Source organism: Protomyctophum bolini (assembly GCF_963924005.1).
Source record: "Protomyctophum bolini genome assembly, chromosome: 16".
NCBI lineage: Eukaryota > Metazoa > Chordata > Actinopteri > Myctophiformes > Myctophidae > Protomyctophum > Protomyctophum bolini.
The window spans coordinates 35,397,012-35,417,701 of NC_137877.1; the positions used below are offsets into that span (position 1 = coordinate 35,397,012).

At 43.8% G+C, this 20,690-nt stretch overlaps 2 protein-coding genes across 2 annotated transcripts; both read left to right on the forward strand.

Annotated features, from left to right (window-relative positions):
* Positions 1–11,409: 11,409 nt before the first annotated feature.
* LOC308330926 (kelch domain-containing protein 3-like) lies at positions 11,410–12,555 on the forward strand (the record flags this gene model as incomplete). Its single annotated transcript, XM_080785996.1, has 2 exons — positions 11,410–11,834; positions 11,931–12,555. 2 exons carry the CDS (start codon positions 11,410–11,412, stop codon positions 12,553–12,555), a joined length of 1,050 nt encoding a protein of 349 aa, XP_080642122.1.
* Positions 12,556–14,593: 2,038 nt separating this feature from the next.
* Positions 14,594–15,346, forward strand: LOC308330928 (putative phosphatase phospho1; the record flags this gene model as incomplete). Its single annotated transcript, XM_080785997.1, has 1 exon — positions 14,594–15,346. One exon carries the CDS (start codon positions 14,594–14,596, stop codon positions 15,344–15,346), a length of 753 nt encoding a protein of 250 aa, XP_080642123.1.
* Between the last annotated feature and the right edge of the window lie 5,344 nt (positions 15,347–20,690).

A 20,690-nucleotide genomic window follows, 5' to 3' on the forward strand; every position in this document is an offset into this window, starting at 1 on the left:
ACCATGTCATTGTATGATATAATCCTCAGATTACGTTCAGTTGGTAGAAACTTGAAGCTCTCCTTCCACTTTGTTGACTCATTGACTGAGAGTTCAGGTTTATTTTACTGCTGGTCATAAATCATTGTGATGTGTGTGTGTGTGTGTGTGTGTGTGTGTGTGTGTGTGTGTGTGTGTGTGTGTGTGTGTGCAGAGCACATATACACTTGAGATGCTGAGGTCACGTTTCTACTAAATCTCACGAGACTCACAAGTTGGGCTATGGCAATACTCTAGAACTCAAATGGTTTAATATAATATAATTTTCATTAAACCCATTATTATTATCTTAAATTGTATTGATGTTGTTAGCACAGTCTTGCTGCTTTCTGCTTGAACCTGTGAGTGAATCACTCTTGATTCTTCATTCAATATGACTGTCTACACCGCCCTTAGCTTTGCTCATTAACCAGAAATAATGTAAAACATATAAACATTGTAACTATGAATTGTTTTTTAACCTGTCACCATATACTGTGAAATAACAATCCAGGTGGTTACTGTTTGTAACAAAATTGAACTTAAACTAAAAACTATAAAGTTTGTGGATTTGGTTGGAAAGTTCAATGGCTGTACATTGTAACTCCAACACCAGTATGCGGGCTAGAGCACTACTGAAGCCTACACTAGGACTATAGGCTTTCAAGGTTTGGTAAAATGATTTAGTAGTGGTGATGAACAAAAACGGTGGTGATGATTTAACTGAGCAGCTATGGGAAACAGTATAACAATCAGTCACAAACACAAACTAACGTAGGCATGAATAACAAACTACTAGGGTATAAATTAACGTGGCATAAACAAATTTATAGGCATGTCAAACAAATACAAATCATATAAATATCATTACAGGAACAAATACTCACCATATAAACCAGTAAGACGTCCGGAGGGCGAGGTTGCGTGCATGCATGCGAAAGGGTGATAGCAGACTGCTGGGCGAGCGCTGTTGCTTTGGCATGGGGGGGGGGGGAGGGGTTAGATTCATATGGAATGAATTCTGTACTGGCCATATATATGCGTTTCTAGAGTGTACAGGGTTTGATGAGTTCAGAAGGAATGTCAGAACAGGTCTAAAGGTGGCAGCGGGGGCAGTGTCTTGCATGTACAGGGTTTGATGAGGTCTGGCCATATATGGAGCATATGTTGAGTGTGCAGGGTTTGATGAGGTCACATCAACATGGAATGTCAGAACAGGTCAGCTCCATATATATGGAGATCTAAGGGATCCGGTGGTGATGATTGTTTTGATGAGGGCCCAGGTAGGGAGTTTCGTGCCTGTTGAGAACTCTAGTTTTTTCACCGGCTGCCGGGCACGGCTGCACTAATAACTTTATATATATATATATATATATATATATATATATATATATATATATATATATATATATATAAATAACATTGCAGGATCTTCTCAACACAAAGCAACATACACTCTAATAAACAGAAAACAACTTACTTATGAATACATCAAAGACAGACATGGAGTTCTACCTCTTCACCCTTCAGACCAAAAGTTTGCTTTGAGTGTACCTGGGCTTACCACAGGTGTGCCAATTAAGGCTAACCACAGACCCCACACACTAACTCCACCCACTCCCAGCCAGAGAGTGAGTTCTGGGGCAAACATTCAGCCAAAAAAAAGGCAGATTCAAAAGCTCACAATGTTGCAATGCATTGTAACCTTGTGGATTGGCTACTTTCAGTGAATATATTTATTGTAGCTATTTAGTAATCTACTGTGGCTGTAGATTGTGGCTGTGGAGCTGCATTTTCCATGTGGCAATATATCTGAAATAGTCTGTGCTAACATGGAATGACTGCTATCTTTGATGATATCCGCAAGCTGACACAACGTCCATTATATAAGGAATGGAGGGAAAGTTCACACCCACGTATGCGATTGGCTGTCCCTGATCTTTTGTATTAGTTTGTGGTTGAGGTCAGTATACCCTTAGTAGGTATACTGACCTTGAGGTCAGTATACCAGTATATAAGGTTAGAGGTGATTCAGCCAGTCTCACTTGGTAGCTCTGTAGAAGATCCACAGAACCTTGGGGCCATGGATGGTGTTGTTGTGTCTTCCGCACCATTTGTTTAAATTGTTTTGTAATACTCACCACTGTGGGAGATGGGCTGTGGTCTCTGCCTGACTTCCTGTAGTCGACGATCATGCTTTTTGGTCTTTGAGAGTCAGGATCTGCACTTCTCTCCTGTAGGCTGTGGCCGTCTCATCATCATTAGTGATCAGGCATTTCCTTCTTTCAATCATTTTTTTTTTCTTCACAAAGGTTTCAAGGTTTGGTAAAATGATTTATTGTTGATTGATTGAATGATTTAACTGAACAGTTAAAATATCAGGGACTTCTCAACACAAAGGAACATACAATCTAATAAACAGAAAACAAGCTTACTTATTAAATATTAATGCATCAACACAGACAGGCCGTTCTACCTCTTCACCCTTATAGTTCTGCAGCAATGGTCGAGGACAGTACGTAGCTGGTATGGACCTCTAGGCTATACAGTTTTGTTGATGATATTCATTGAGTTGAACTAGCCTGCAGGTATCAAACCCAGAACCTTCAAAACCATGCAAACCATCAAAAGGGCCACAGCAGTGACGGCAAACACCACTAGACCATTTACTGTCTCACAAATTAATATGTATTTCTCTGGAAATATGTTGTGGCAGGAACCCTGATACAGGATTTGTGTTGTTATTGTGTTAATATTCCAAATATTTCAGGTACTTGCCTACTCGGGAACGATGCAAATATGCAAATATGCATCACCCTGTCATGCAATACCCATTATACCCATTGTCAGACAGTACCCGTAACCGTCTGTCTGTTGGCTTCTTTTTTGTGCCCATTCTCTGTGGAGAATGTGTGAAGTGTGCACACTGACTGTGAGAAGTGGACTGACAACTAATCAAATGGCAGGTCAGGTGTGGGGAATTTCCTGAATCAAGCTTAGGCGGGGGTTGCCATGGCAATCAATTGGCTCACGGCAGGGCATATAGCCTGGAAATTGGACGGGTGTGCATGGGGAGAGCCAAATGAAGGATAGGCTGAGGTTGCCGCATGGTAATTGGCTCATTAGGGCCACTGCCCTAACCGCTTATCGAATCGTCTCGATGCCGGGCACTGCATTCCCTCACGTCGTCTGCGACGAGTCACGCGTGTGTCCAATTTGAGATATGTGGATTACAGAATCCACATACATTTATACATGCTTACATTTAGTGAATTCATTGTAAGATTAAAAAAACAAAAAAACATTAACCACTTAACCCATTCTGAACGGGGACCCCTTTTGGTGTTTTAAGAATTATGTTATACTTTAGCTATTGAGAAATAGCAGATCTACAAGCTCGTAGCGCGGATGTGCTATTTTTGAAAAAGAACGATTCTACAAATGCCTTACATTTTTCTCACTCAGTTATGAGCTTGTACATCTGCTATTTTTCAATAGCTAAAGTATAACATAAATGCATAAAACACCAAAAGGGGTTCCCGCACAGAATGGGTTAAACCTGCTCCTCCACCTTGTTGGGGTCTGAGCCACCGGGGCTGGGCAGCACCTGCATGGGTTTGCAACAGCCGCCACAGATGTATTTGAGGAGGCAGAGGTAGGCGCTGCCCGACACAATGACAGTGATGATGACGATGATGGCGGCGCCAAAGGCCGGCGACATAGAGTCCTCCAGGATGGACTTGAGACCTCCGATGCTGAACCCGCCAGGAGACTCCTCGTCGGCTCTGCTGTCGCTTGGTCTGTTAGTCGTTTGACCTGGAAGTAGAAACAGGGATAGAATGAGGTCTAAAAGAAAAGAAAAAAGTAAGGGATTGGTAACCCCTAATAGCCGGGGAGCCAGTCACCCGAAATTTGAGAGGACCTGTGATGTCATGCCGTACTTTTTATTTGTGTTTTTGAGTGGTGATGTGTCCGCCTATGTGCTGTTCACCCACCTATGTGACGTTAATGAGCACCAGTATGTACCAGGCTGTTGTTACAGGCCAGTACAGAAGAACAGAAGAACTGCCACGCTGGCAATGGACCCTGCTGAGTTCATTATAAACACAAAGTGTACAAAAGGCCAGCAAGTATTGCCCTCGGACTAATATGTGTTCTTTATTTTCATGGTGCATTCCATTCAGTATGCTTGGTACATATCAGCATTGCCTATATTGGCCAATTTCATTGACTGCCTAGAGTCCTTTCATGTCAGCAGTGTTGGTATTGTGCAATTAAGTGTCTGCATTATAATCAGGTCATCCTGACACACAAGCCAGGTGTGGTCAATTAACGATTAGGGCTTCTTTGCCTGTGCTTGCAGGCTGCCTCAGTCATTTTCTCTTGAGTCCTCTGAGAGAGAAGCTGGACGTGTTTTCTCTCTTCATAAGCAGAAGAGTTTGAGTTTGCTTTTGCTTTGGATATTCTGTGTTTATGTTAGTGTGCGTGCAACTAAAAGTGAGTACCTTCTGCAATGATGTGCAATTATTATTTGTACTGTTTAGTTGAATTTGCGGCTAACAAACTTATTTTCTGTATCTTATTATTATTTAATCATTTTGTTATTTTGATGGTCTTATGCAAATGTAGTTTGAATGTCGCTCATGTTAGCATTACATGTCGCTCATATTAATATTTCATTCACATTTCTGATTATTTAAAGTTGTTAATTGTTTTATTAGTCAGGTTTGTGAATTCCCTGTATTCTTTCTTTGCTATTCTAGAACCACACGAGTGTAACACAGAAAAGAGTGGTGGAAAGTTGATGTGGGTGTGAAGTGGAATAAATATCTTTGAACAGACATCATTTGTGTTTTAACTGGACACTCTGTGGAGGTTGACATCGGTTGAGCAATCAGCTCGTTAATAGAATTCACACAATTCTTAACATGGTCCTTCGAGAGCCGGATAGGGCAACTTCTACAGCGATGTCTGACTCTGAAGAAGAACGTGAGCATAGGACTGGGCGTCCTCGCCACTCGACTCGACGACCTCGTTACTCAGAGTATGAGACTAATCGGGGTCAGTCACCCACATCACATCACCACTCCACCGTGGGAGAACGACATACCAACCATTTGCCTTCTGACATCGACCAGCAGGCAATGAGGGCTGTCAGGGAAGACAACGAAATGTTACGGCATGATCTACGCGTATTATCAGGATGGCAGAGGTGCCCCTCTGCTCTCTCTCATCACCAACCCAGTTCAGGTCGCAAGCAGGAACGCAAGCAGTACAGAGCTGAATCCTCCTCTGCATCAAGCTCACCTCCGATCTCACAAAAAGGAGAGACGTCTACAAGAGATCATCATGATCCACGTCATCCTGTGCAGCGGCAGGTGCAAATGAACAGAGAGGACACGCGGCGAGCGTCACATGAACAGACTGATGATGTAACTAGAGAGTTTACAGAAATGGGATTGTCGGATAGCCGACGCAGTAGCCGTCACAACACTGAATACGGTAACCGCCGCTATACCCAAACAAGTCGCCACAATGAATCGCCTCATCGCCGCCATTATGTCTCACCTGACCGCTATCGGGCTGAATCATCCAGGTCAAGTGAGTGCAACTCACGCAGACACCGTCGCCATGATATCAGGTCCCCTGAAGGTCATTATTATGACCCACCTTATCACCGTCACAGAGAAACGCCCTCTCGCTCATATTATAGATCACCTGACTGCTATGAATATGACCGCAGATCCCCTGACTATTACAGCTACAAATCACATCCTAGCTGTCCTCGCTTATCAGCTGATTGCAGAACACGGGAGCAGTCCTACTCTCCTGCTCGCCGTCGCCACCATCTGCCGCCAGAGCAGGAACCAGTTTATCGAGGGCCGAAACCAACAATTCCGTACTTCGTACATGAAGACCCCCGGGAATTCGCAAGGTTGAAAGTTGCTCTTGAAAACCTACTGCCTGCAGCGGCTACAGAGTGGTTCAAGTTTCAAATCCTGTCTGACCATTTGAAATTGGAGGAGGCTTTGCTCATTGCCGATTCCTACTGCAACAGTAGATATCCATATAGTGACACCATGGATGCACTCACAGAGCTGTATGGTCAACCTCACCAGCTTGCACTTCAGCGGATCTCCAAGTTGATGGAGGAGCCCAGTATCAAGACTGGTGACACCAGAGCCTTCCGCAGTTTTGCTCTTAAAGTGCGTGCTCTCGTAGGCATGCTGGAGCAACTAGGCCGCGACGGACAGACTGAACTCAAGTGTGGTTCCCACGTTTCCCGGCTCCTAGCCAAATTGCCCTATGACCTAAGAGCCAGCTTCAAGAGGTGCGTCAACCCCATCCGTACTCCCATCCCAACTCTGTTCGACTTAGCGGACTGGCTAGAATATGAGATGAGGGTGCAGGTCGACATCATGCAGTTCGTTGATGGGCCAAGCAACGAACAACACCGCGCCAATGATCAGCGGAAGGAGAAGAAGCCTCAAACAAGAGCAACTGTTCTACATGGCAGTGAAGTTGGAGGCGAATCTGAAGCCAGTGGAGGAATATCTGAAGGAAAGGAGCAGCCTAAAGGCAGATATGATACAACCCCTTCTGAAGAGAGACCACAGGAGAAGTCCAAGAAATTCTGCCCATTCTGCAATACTACTCAGCATTATCTGAACCAATGTGCCAACTTCCAGATCCTCACCCAGGAACAAAGAGAAACCTGGATCAGGTCAAACAAGAGGTGTTTCAGATGTGGCAGAGAGCACCTGTCAGCTCAATGTACACTGAAGGCGAAATGTAAGAAGTGTGACAAGTGCCATCTAGAAGTCCTTCACGAGATCAACAGTAGCAATGGAACAGTGGACGCCACAGCCCAAAGCTCTGCAGTACTCACAGAGAAGCGACCAATTACTTCTACTGCAGAGACACTGTACATCGACAGGCCTACTGGTAGTAGCAAGGTACTGCTGAAGATGATTCGAGTTATACTGAGGAATGGTGAGCACTCACTGGATACTTATGCGCTGCTCGATGATGGATCCGAGCGTACCATTCTGCTGCATGAAGCTGCTCTGCAACTTGGGCTCCGAGGTGCCCCGGAGGAGCTGTCACTTCGCACAGTGCAGCAGGATATCCGCATCCTCCATGGAGCTACAGTGTCATTTTCCATTACGCCAGCCAACCAGCCTCATATGACCTTCAGCATCAACAAAGCCTTCACAGTTGAGGAACTTGGCCTTGCGCCACATTCATATCCAATAGCCGCTCTACAGAAGAGGCATCGTCACCTCAAGGATTTACCTCTTCACGCTATTGACTGTGCCCAGCCACTGTTGCTTATTGGATCAGACCACCCGCACCTCATAATCCCAGTTGAGCCAGTGCATTTGGGACCGCCAGGGACGCCAGCTGCAATCAAGACCCGGCTGGGATGGGCTCTACAAGGGCCTTCAAAACTCCTAAAGCACAGTCTAACCCCGCAGCAGTGTCTTCATGCCTCAGTCACTCCTGCGACCTCTGAGTTGTTCCACCATGTCGAGAAGATATGGCAGTTGGACACAATTCCCTATAAAAGCGAGAAACAAGTCACTCGCTCAAGGCAGGATGCGGAAGCCATCCGCACACTGCCAAGATGCTACACTCCCAGCGAGTTTGACACCTCCGCATGCAGAAGAAGTGTGCATGTCTTCAGTGATGCGTCGGAGAGTGCATATGGCTCAGTGGCATACAACCGCTGGAGCCAAGGCCCATTTTTCCTGTGGCAACCACCGCCACCTGATGTTCCACAAGAGTTGCTGAAGCCAACCTTCTGTGGAGCCGTGACAGCTGGCTCTAAACCGTTCCAACTAGATGTTGGTCAATACGATGCATTCCAGGAACTAGTGGAAGCCACAGCTCGATCCCTTCACGGGGCGGCTCATGACACGACCAGCCCTTCAGCCGATGATTTCAGCCAAGCGGAACTTGGATTTCTCCGACAAGCTCAGGTAGAGAGCCTTACAAACTCTCTGCTCATGGGGCGGCCAGATTCCTCGCTCCCAGGGACCGGACTTATCACCGACCTGTGGCCCGACTCATCAGGCTACCTCCCTTCGGATGACACCTAGATGGCCTTTCAGAAGCAAATCTGTATAACAGATTTGTGGGCGGCTGTACAAAAGGCCAGCAAGTATTGCCCTCGGACTAATATGTGTTCTTTATTTTCATGGTGCATTCCATTCAGTATGCTTGGTACATATCAGCATTGCCTATATTGGCCAATTTCATTGACTGCCTAGAGTCCTTTCATGTCAGCAGTGTTGGTATTGTGCAATTAAGTGTCTGCATTATAATCAGGTCATCCTGACACACAAGCCAGGTGTGGTCAATTAACGATTAGGGCTTCTTTGCCTGTGCTTGCAGGCTGCCTCAGTCATTTTCTCTTGAGTCCTCTGAGAGAGAAGCTGGACGTGTTTTCTCTCTTCATAAGCAGAAGAGTTTGAGTTTGCTTTTGCTTTGGATATTCTGTGTTTATGTTAGTGTGCGTGCAACTAAAAGTGAGTACCTTCTGCAATGATGTGCAATTATTATTTGTACTGTTTAGTTGAATTTGATTATTTAAAGTTGTTAATTGTTTTATTAGTCAGGTTTGTGAATTCCCTGTATTCTTTCTTTGCTATTCTAGAACCACACGAGTGTAACACAGAAAAGAGTGGTGGAAAGTTGATGTGGGTGTGAAGTGGAATAAATATCTTTGAACAGACATCATTTGTGTTTTAACTGGACACTCTGTGGAGGTTGACATCGGTTGAGCAATCAGCTCGTTAATAGAATTCACACAATTCTTTACACAAAGAGAAGACTACACACAGATCTTTTATTTGTACTTTCTCTCAAACTCCCAATTACGACTACTGTATGTGGTAGTTCTTGCTTCCTTTCTCTCGAAGCTTCCAATTAAATGTCCTTGGCTTAGCTTAACAGACAGATTCTTTGAAGCATTCTGGTGTAATGAATGAATAGTTTATTTCGATCTTTCAGAGAAACATTACACATAAAACAGTTCTTTTTTAAGGTGATCGAAAAGGCATAGGCGGAAGCTTATAGCTTATTAGTGCCTTATTAGTGCCTAACCATGGATCCATGGATCTTTTCCACTGCATGGTTTTATTGTGCATTTTTATTAAGGATCCCCATTAATTCATTCATTAATTCATTAATGCGGATTGCATTCACACCTGCACCGAATCGTAATCAAGTGCGATTGGAAGCGAAATAAGTGTTATCTTGTTCCCTCAGCGTTGTTTTTGTTTGTTCTCTTGTTGAGCTCTATATGTTCTTTTGTCTTTGTTGTTTTTCTTTATTTTTTATTTTTTTTGTAATCATGGAGATATAAAATGTATGGTCCATTGGTTGGTAGCAGCATCAATTAGATGTTTCTTTTTAATGATAGGGGCAGGTATAAATAAGATTTATCTTCTTCCTGCTCCTTTTCTTTTCTGCTATGGAATATGTAAAAAAATAAGGACAAAGTAAAATGAATATAATCATGTAAAACCACAACTGAAATGAAAAGAATAAATGAAATGAAATGAAACAAGGTGGAACCTGTTAACAGTTTTTGTATTGAGTTGTGCTTGAAATGTAATGTAATTCTGCAAATTCTGTTAATAAATACTTCAATCAATCAAACAAACACACACACTGACACACACACACACACACACACACACACACACACACACACACACACACACACACACACACACACACACAGGCTACTTACAACACACAGTCGGGAGTCCGAGTCCAACAGAGACGATGACAAGCGATGCAATTGATGGAAACCGCCGTGCAAACATCCTGCAACGGAACAGAAGAATAGTTTTAAAATTCAATTAACTGTTACTCACTGCATGATACAACCAGTCAACCACTCTTAAAGTCTACATTTTTCAATTTAACATGCTTTTAACGTGCGCTCAGGTGAAATGTAATGGATTTAATTTATTTAGGCACGTCAGTCATATACCTAAAATCAATGAAAGGTCTGCTGCAGGGTTGACAGAAGCCTAAATGGGAAAATAAAATAAATGTTAGGTTTATGCTCATTAATATTAGCTATTATAGCAATTCAATGAACCTACCTTGTCGTTTTCTGCTGGTCCACACAGCCGCACACTGAGCGTTGCGTGTAGGCTATAGGCTAAACAATGCATTCACATCCTCAGTAAAGCCATAATCCGGTAAAGTTGTAGCTAAATTAATAATCCCCGTTTTTCTTCCAGACACAATTTGACGAGAGAGAAGCGGCCAGTTTCCTCAATTTAAACTGATTCGATCGGACACGCGCAGCGAGTCTGAGAGACACGCACGCGCACACCCAATTGGGTCTGGTCTGAGCCTTTTACAGTCTATATGGTCTGAGCACGCACAATTTGGCTGCACGTGCCCTATCAGACTTGAACATAATTATGTGCGCATGCACTTAATTGTCTCACCACACAGCACACACACACACACACACACACACACACACACACACACACACACACACACACACCCCTCAGTATGTTTCTTTTCTCTTTTTACCTCCTGTAAAGGCAACTTTTCCAACAAAAGGAGGCAAGTGAGGGATATGGTGTGAAGCTCTTTCCAACGCGTGGTGGTGATGACATCATGACAGTAACTCAGGTAGTCTCGTTGAGTGCATTTTTTATTTTTGCTTGCAGGATGGATAAAGCATGACATAAGCCGGGTACTTAAACTGTAACTTAAACAATAACTTGTGATGCAAAATAAACCAAGGATAACTCTAAACAACTGAAAAACAAACACGCACGAAAAACAGTGTGGCTTCCCTGTGGCGTTTAACCAAATCCCTGCTGCCGTGCACCTGTGACACATACAAGTAGGCTCACTAGGCTGTGCCTGTGATTGGTTGAACCCGCCTATGCCCAGGTTGTCATAGCAACTTCACAAGAACTTAACCACAATATAAAATCATCAAATTGGCTACAACACCTCCTTTATGATGAATTCTTGTTCTGTTCTAGAAGTGTCTATTTGTACGTCTCAAAATGTTTTGATGAATTGAACAACTTGTAGACAAGTGTAATGCTTAATTGGGTTGTCCACTCACAGTTAACAGTCTTTGTATTGAGTTTGTGCTTGAAATGTACTGTAATTCTCCAAACTGTTAATACATATTTCAATCAATCAATCAATCAAACGCACACACGCACTCACTCAGTTCATACTATTGAAGTACCTCACTGATCACCTGACCTGGATACATGCACATGAAACCATTCGGTTCCACAGATTGACCAAGCTTTGTGTGACGTTTATTCCACTGTATATACCAACATAATTGGTACTGCACACACCCACTCCATTCTTTTAAAGAATTTTGAGATGTTCAGGTGGTTGGTCCATCTCGAAGGTGGACGAAAGAGAACTGGTCATGCTGCTGTGGCAGTCAGGCACAAGGTGTACTCCTTTGGAGGGTACTGTTACGGGGAGACCTATATGTACAACATGGTGGATCAGTTTGATGTTCATGTCTTCAACGTAATATCATTACGCTGGATAAAGTTGCCCCTAGTGACAACTGAAAGAGAACATCATCCCTTTGAGGTTCCATCCATGCGCCGGGGTCACACAGCCGTGCTGATAGAAGATATCATCTACATCTGGGGTGGGTTTAATGGGGTAAGGGAGCTCTACAATGTGCTTTATGCATTCGATGTCGACACCCACAGATGGGTCATTCCCACGATTTCTGGGACTCTTCCAGAGGCGAGGTTCTGCCACTCAGCCTGTTACTTGGGCAAGGTCATGTATGTCTTCGGAGGTTACAAATGGCTAACTCAGTGGACTAATGACATCTACAAGTTGGACACAGCCACAATGGTCTGGACCTTAATTAACACCAGAGGCACTCCGGCACCAGCTTCATCACAACAGTCTGCCAACATCATCGGGAAAAATATGTTTGTGTTTGGGGGCACAGCAGACCAGATCAACCACGACACCATCAGTGTGTTTGACACACAGACCAACTGTTGGCTTAACATGCCTTATGCACAGCTTCTTCCAGAAGGACGCGCAGGTCATTCAGCCTTTGACTACAATGGGAAGCTGTACATATTTGGTGGCTTCAACTCTCTTCTGAACCGAAGCTTCAACGATCTGTGGGAATTCAATCCAAAGACCTTCTCCTGGAAGAAGGTTGAGCCAAAGGGGAAAAGCACTTGTTGGATGTCTAGTATGTGCTGTTGCATGGTAGGAGATCGTATCATCATCTTTGGAGGATACATATACAGATACACACACATTCCCATGGATGTTGAAGATAACGAAGATACAAATGAAGATGACACCAAGGTGTCTCACCTGTACATCTTAGACTTAAGTCCAAGTCTGAAGACATTATGCAAGCTAGCAGTTATTCACCACAGTCTGGAGCAGTCGTGTCTCCCACATGACATCAGGTGGGAACTGGCAGCCATGACTACCAACATAGATGATAACAGCAGAGAGCAAATCCCGGGCAATTGAACAGAAGAAAGGGGACGATGAGATCACCATCTTTACAAAGGCTCCCTTCATTCAGTTGTGAAAGAAAGCAGAACAGGAATGTGCTCAGTGGTATACCAAACAGGAACTAAGCACCATCATACAGGAGAATAGAGAACTGCTACCAACTGAACTGCCGATCTCTAACAATAGAATCTTCTGTGCACAGTTGATTTCCATTAGGAAATAATGTGGAAACAATGATGCTTTGGTCAAAGGAACGGACAGTTGCGAAACAGATGTTTAAAGGACAAGAACTGCGAGTCAGAGAGGGAAAGACTTTCTTTACGTTTTTTTTATATAGTATTGTATTGTGCTGTTTTACATCTATATCTACTGATGCTTACTGGACACATCTTCAGTGATGTCCCAGGAATCATTGGACGTTTTGCAATTGGGTCTTTCAACATCATACGCCCTCCTGCAGGTGCTCCAGCTTGTGTCCAGATGGCTAGCTAGCTACCATGACTCCCCTTTTTTGAGCCACAGCCATCTAGAGGATATTTCTGCTGCATCGGTGGTACTGCGGATGGCTCTCCTCTTTCTCTCTCGATGCCTAAACTACTGAAGGCGAGGGCCAAGGAACGGGCTGCAAATCCTCTGAATCCAACACAGGGAAACACCTTGCTTTCCAACCTGCCTGCTGACAGTCGCTGACCAGTCATGCGTACTTGGAGAGCTTCCTCTCAAAGGCTTCTTCCAAGCGATCTTCCCAGGGAACTGTCAGATCCAGCAGCACTGCTTGCTTGGTGGTATTGTATTGTGTATATGATACAATAAAATAACTTTACAGGTCATTTCTAGTATAGGCAATACTGTACATTGTACAGTATTGGATGTGGACTGTCAATAGCATCTTTTCCAGTCCAGAAGAAAACTAAGGTGACTCACTTTTTGTCTATATTAATTTAAATATAGCATAACATTATGGCTTCATTTTCCTGTTCTAAGGCTTCTGGTGTTCTGAATTCACCTACCTCAAACCCTAACCGCAAGCACGGGAGCAGTGCATGTTCGACCACATGTCCGACTGTCCGCATGTCGGTCCGTTGGAGTGTCTAATCTGCATGTGCATCCCATATTGTGACAACTTATATCAACACTACTCTGAATCTGGATGCAGATGGTCAATTTGGAATAGGTTAAGGAAGGAATTGTCAAACATTGAATTTGTCTATTATCTATATGTAGTAGGCCTATGTCAAGTATGGGAGTTCTGTAATTTAACTATCACTAGTCCATGCCCAAAGTAGGTGCCGAGTTTCTCCCTACCTCTCTCTCTCCTTTTCTGTCTCCCCTCTCCCTCTATTAGCTCATACATAGCTAAATGGCAGTAGCAATAGTTCAGCACAGGCTAACATAGATTTGTTCTATTTGGAACAAATAAAAAAACGTCTTTGGCCTGGATAGCTATTTGTTAAAAGAAGTCAAAAACGTATTGTCCTAGAATGAGTTTTAATGGTGTTTAATGTTTGTTTGCACCATTACATCACCTAATCAACATGAGTTAGACTTTAATACAACAGCGCCCCTCACTTCACACAGGTGTGGTTTTTATAGTGCTTTTCCAAGTGCTCAAAGCGCTTTACAATGGTTCATTCATTTATACCAATGGTGGCAAGCTCGCACCGACCGACAATACTTACTATAATGAATAAATAAAGTATGTCTAGTAGCAGTCATTCATGGACCATTTAGAAGTTCTAAAAATCGACCATTCTCTGTGCATATGCATTTGCACGTCATTTGTTGACGTCATCATGCAATGACATCACATTGTCAACACAACCATGTAATTGTCATTTAAAGTAAAATGTCAAAAAATAATATCATTTAACACACAATATTAGCCTGCTTTTAGCTCGCATGCTTTCAGCTATCCCCTGAAAATAAGATGGCAACACTTCATCCTGTCCGTGTTGACGGTCAGTAGTTGCAGAACCCTCCACGTGGCTCATCCCGGGCAATAACAACAGATGAAGCTGTATCACGTAACTGTCTGAAGTAGCTATTTCTGCTGATGGCTGCCACTTCCAGCCCGAGCACTGCCGAGTCTCCAACACGACGCTTCCTGATGCTGCTTGACTTCGACAGCACCATTGTCAACGAGGACAGCAATGACACGGTGGTGGACACAATACTGGGCCAGCAGCTTCCCAATACACTGATGGCTTTGAAAGAGAAAAACTTTTACGAGTACATGCAGAATGCGCTGGCCTACATGGCGGAGCGGGACGTGTCCGAGGACTCCATCCGCAAGGTGGTGGAGAAGATCTCTCCCACCCCTGGCCTGCCGGCTCTCTTCCAGTACCTCGACAACCACCAGAATGACTTTGAGCTGTTGGTGGTCTCCGATGCTAACGTGTATTTCATTGAGAAGTGGCTGGAATACAACAACGTCCGTCACCTCTTCCAGAGGATCTTCAGCAACCCAGCGAGATTCGTGGACGGACAACTCGTCCTGCGACCGTACCACTCTCACAGCTGCACACATTGCCCAGAGAACATGTGCAAGCAAGTCATCCTGAGGAAGTACCTGACCAAACGGCAAGAGCGAGGCAAGGCACCCTTCCAAAAGGTGTTCTACATTGGGGACGGGGCCAATGACATCTGTCCCTCCAGGGCCCTGGGCCCCGATGACACGGCCTTCCCCAGGAAGGACTTCACCATGCACCAGCTCTTGAAGCAGATGGACAACTTCCAGGCCAATGTTGTGCCTTGGGAAAGAGGAGAGGAAGTGGTGGAATGCCTGAAGAAACTCATTGATATTTGAAACAGGTGCGTGCGTGCGTGCTTGCATGCGCGTATGTTTGTGCATGTGAGAGAGGGGTGTGCCCGTGTGGTGTTTTTTATTTATTTATTGCATGACAGGCCCAGACTGGCCATTGGGAGATTTGGGACATTTCTCAATGGTCTGAATGTCACTGATGTTCATTCAATATTATTTTTGTTGATTATATTGGTGCTATAAATGTTTGTGGAACCAGAACAAAAAGAATTGTACTCTTATGTAACCTACTATTATCATCAACTTATACCAAATGGCTATAGCCTACCTATTGGAAACTGACGAGATGTTCATGACACAAATTCTGAAGTTTGTTTACCAGTTTGAGGCACTAAGAAGGATCCTAAGCAGGCAGAGGAAGTGAATTTGTGAATTCGTTAAGCATTCTTTTTTGTTTTTTTTTAAAGTTTTTTTTAATCTCATTTTATGAAATTACTTCTATTTTTGAAGGGTGCTAGCCCCTCCTATGCCCAACTGTGTGTCTGTGTACCACCGAATGTGAGGATTTGATTGGCTGAGCACGGATTGTGATGATAAAAGCGCCCCTCACTTCACACAAGTGTGATTTATTTTAATCCTTTTTATTTTAAGTTTTCATTCCAACCCAGATAAACATTTCTCCGTCCCTTTTCTCTAATTCAAATACAAAGCTCTCATTATGTACAATTGTATTGTATAATTCCGTTCTTTTTTTTTTTTGTGGAGAATACGTACTCTCACGTAAGTGAGAATTTATTTAGGGGGCTCGTAATAACAGCAGGGTGGGAGTAATTAATTAAATAGACAAGCTCCAACAAAACTTCTACCCGGTCTAGGGTATTGGTTCATTAAGAGAGAGCCCAAAAGTCTACGTGCTATGTTGTCATTTGTACACTCTCAGAGTTACAGACCCATAAGGTTTCGGTTCCTTCCTTCCGTCACATTTGGTTCCAAACTATCATTGAGCTGGGGACTCCCTGGAACTTTCTCAAGGACCCCTGGGGGTCCCCGGACCCCACTTTGGGAACCACTGGTCTAGCACCAAGGAGAGCCACTGTGGTACTGTGGTAGTGTGAGCACTAGATGGCCATGGGGCTGGAGCTGGCCGTGGTGCTGAAATAGATAGCCACAATACAAGAAAGTAAAAGCAAAAACTGGAATAAAAATCACACTTGTGTGAAGTGAGGGGCGTCCACTGTGGCTGCCACATGACGTCACATGTTTAACTGCTGTGAACAAACATTAAAAGTCCATAGACTTGGCTGTCACAGGACATCACATTTAATGCCGTAAGCAAACATTTTAAGACCATAGACTTGGCTGTCACAGGACATCAAAATGAGTGCCGTAAACAAACATTTAAAGTCCATAGACTAAAACTGCTTTATTTCAGAATGGTCTTACGATCTAGCAGCGTCCCTGTCGCTAGGTAACGCTCGGCTCGCCTGTGGTCCGTCAATGAAATGATTCCCCGTCGTCGACTGCCATGTTTGGATTGATTATTGAAAAACCTTCGATTATTGAAACGATTTGAGTAACTCAAATTTTGTTTTGTTGCTAGGATATACTGTATGCACTTTCAGCTTCAGCCTATTCCTTTTGATCACCTCCAACTATGTTACGGTTTCCCTATGTTGATGAGTAATTGTATATTGATACTGTGAAGATGATCAAATAAACTAAACTAAACTAGCTAACTGCAATCTTAAAACACTTTTTCTCTGAATCCTCTCTCAGATTGGGGTGTTTGAACAGAACGTCATTACTAAATCGTTGCTACCTCGCGGTTACAATATTAACACTTATGATCAGTGACGTAGAGTCTGTTGGACCTGAATATATATATATATATATATTCGCCTCGGTTCGTCCCGTTTGTACCGCACCATGTCGCGCCGCGTCCGTTCGTGCAATTCTCGTCTCGCATTGACTTTGTATGTAATCGCGCCGCTCTAACCATCCAAGTCTGGCACCAGTTAACACCTCTTTTATCCTCACTGTCCGGGGCGGGGGGTGGTGGGGGGTGGACTGCGTTGCCTATCCACTTGTACACATGCAGATCAGGCATTGAAAGGAGAGCCAGATTAGCTTTAGATGATTTTTCTTCGGGTTCATTTTGGGGTGTCCCCGCTGTATCCAGTGGCAGGGACGGGACTACAGACTGAATCCATTCCAGCAGTAAACTAGAAATGCACTCCATCGAGGTGAAAACTTGCACCTTGGACACAGGTAGGCCATACATGGCCTACTTGTGCGCAAGCAGAGTACTGCTACTAATGTCTATTACAACTGCTGTTCTAAATCCTTTAAACCCGTTATTGACCGTATACTTGAAGCGTTAGTTATGTCACCATCAACAGCCAATAAGGGACCACCATTCTTACATACATACATACTACAGTACATACATACATACATACCGTACATACATATTACATACATATACGTTACCTTTGCAGTATACGTACCAAAGTACTTGCACGCTCTGCTTGCGCAAGTAATGAGAAGTCCATGGTCCAAAGACAGAAAGCCAGTAATGAGAAGTCCATGGTCCAAAGACAGAAAGCCATGCAGCATATTTGTCACTTTGTATCTTCATGTCGCTGGCTTCCACTGAAACTGTATGCTAAACTGTAGCTTTGCATATGCCTGCAGTGTAAACGCACAAATAGCCTGTGTAAAAAAAGAAATAAAGGAAAATTATACTAAACAGCTTCAAATTCAGATCGATATACCGATATTGATATACTTACTGTGTCTTTTGTGTTTCACATTCATTCATCAAGAATTAATAAAGCCTACTGGAAAATGACTTGGTCCGACTGTCATTAGACCGACGACAACCTACCTCAAACCCTAACCTAACCCTGACCACAAGCACGGTCTGGGGCAGACCATATGTCAGCAGGGAATGTTGAAGGAGGAGCTTGTAAAACAATCCCTCAATGTAGACACTGATGTCCATATCAAGAGATAAATCCATATACTGTATACAAGAACACATAGACTCGTCTGTCATTAATTAAAACTTGCCATTTGTTCTCTTTTATTACAATCATTGGGGTGAAATGGAGACATACATACATACAGGAGCTTTGCATAGAGTGGGGTTCTGAAAAGAGGGGTCCAGCTGTGTCACAAATGGACCGAGCGAGGAAGCTGGGAACATGGTGAGCTTTGTCCTCATTTGGAAGAAAGCAAGAAATCAATCTCGTTTGCAGCAGAACAAGCCTTGGTATGGAAAATGTCTGGTTGGCCACGCCATTTCAACCCAAACGTTGAAGGACAGTTAAAGATGGCCCTCAAGCAGAGATGAGGTGATATGGCACACGCCAGAAAGAAGGTGATGCCAATATAGGCCTAATGGTTGACTATGCAAGCCCCAAAACCTTTGGTACATTCGGTGCAAAATATATAATTATACAGACAATGGGACGGACATACATACAACTATACAAAGATAGAGACAAACATGACTGCTCACATGGTAACACGTACAGGTGCTCTCGCTTTCGTTAAATCATAACAGCCCTATTGATTCTCTGTGTCTCCAGGAACTATGAACCTTCATTCATGGTCTGTCGTATGATGACGTTGTGCACTGAAATTATCTCCTAGATCCTTCTATTTCCGGTCCGCGACGCCATGGTATGACGGAGCATGGATGACACAATCACGTCCAAGCTATTACTAAGATAGGTGGACAAACACAAAAGTAATCACACAACATTTTAAGGGCGTGCTGTCTGTGACACTTTCTATTGCACTGTCATAGATAATATCTATCTAACTATCATAATAATATCATGTGACATCACATGATATCGTATCACAAACACACACACACAGGTTTTCTTTTCTTTAACACTAGCAGCCATTGTTGAAGTTCACCCTCTGCATCTACAGTAATTATGGAAGCAATGACATTTGAAATGTTATGCAGTAACTGATGCAGTGCAAAACAACACTAACAACACTCTTGCAGGAGTTACTGTAACATTCCTTGTCATTTCCGATGAAAAGAGAGTAAAACAAATCCAAACAGTGCCCCCAGGGTAAAGGTGTTGCAGCAGTTCAACAAAGAGTGTGAGACCTCTACAATGGCTCCATATGTACCTTTGGCTATGACAGTGCCAGGGTATGACAGTGTCAGGATGAGCACAGGGACGCCTGCCTCCAGTAAGTGACACAACCTATCCAGCTCCCCCACCCCTCCTCCACAACAGATAGCGATATCCTCATGCAAAAAAGCTAGTAAGGACACTGTGTTTCACTATTATCGGCATGCAATATTGAGCTATAACACAACGCCATCTAGGGGCTTCTAACCTGGTGCAGCTCACAGAGCTGGGCTGGCCCAGAGGATCCTGGCATGCAGTATTGGGTCAGGGCTGGGATACGAAGGCTGCCTCCACAACATACAATAACATCTGGGAGGCTCTCTAGCACTATTCCAGCCCCTGTGATCTAGCTCCAACACCACTCTGTATGTACAGTAGTTACCTTGCATGCACCCCTTAGAAAATGAGTATGTGTGTGCCTGTGTGGGTGCGCGCGCGCGCGTGTGTGTGTCTGTGTGTGCCTGTGTGTGTGTGTGTGTGTGTGTGTGTGTGTGTGTGTGTGTGTGTGTGTGTGCGTGCGCGTGTCAGACTGTGTGAGAGACGGAGTGCAAGGGTCCTTTGGATTCGGGTTCTGCACAATAAAGTGTGAAAGTGTTTTCTTAATTTCTTCACATGCTTAATGTCTGGCATGGACACATACTGTCAACCAGAGGATACTAGCCACAACAGTTCAGGTCATTCAGTAAGTAGGAAACAATTGACCCATCACTACAGAAGTACAATGGTCACGATAGCACCCAGTGTTGCTCCCGCTTGTGTTGATGTCTTGCACCTGTTTGCATCCAAATGCCACGCCCATCGTTTGTATTTCATTGTATTCTTCCTCTTTTGCTTTTCCACACCTTGAGCCAGTCAAACCTCTCCACAGTACAATCCAGTGTTACTGAGTTTAAAAATGGACGTTTCCATTTTCACTCTTGGGTTTGTTCAACACTTGCAGTGTAAAAGAACGTCGCACTACATGTCAGTCTGAGGCAATCATCAAATTCTTGCCACTGACCCATCACAGAGACTTGAAACACATACCGGTAAGTTCAGATGACACAAAGGTTTGAGCACCACCTGCTGGAGAGGTAGCGCCTCCTCTGGCATTGAACACCAAGTTCTATTATGGAACTGAAACAAGAAGGGTTCAGTAGCTCACAAGGCCCTTAACCACTTAAACCCTATTATACCTAGTTGACCGCCCCCTCCTGATTTCACTCAACACAACATTTCTTTGCAGAAAC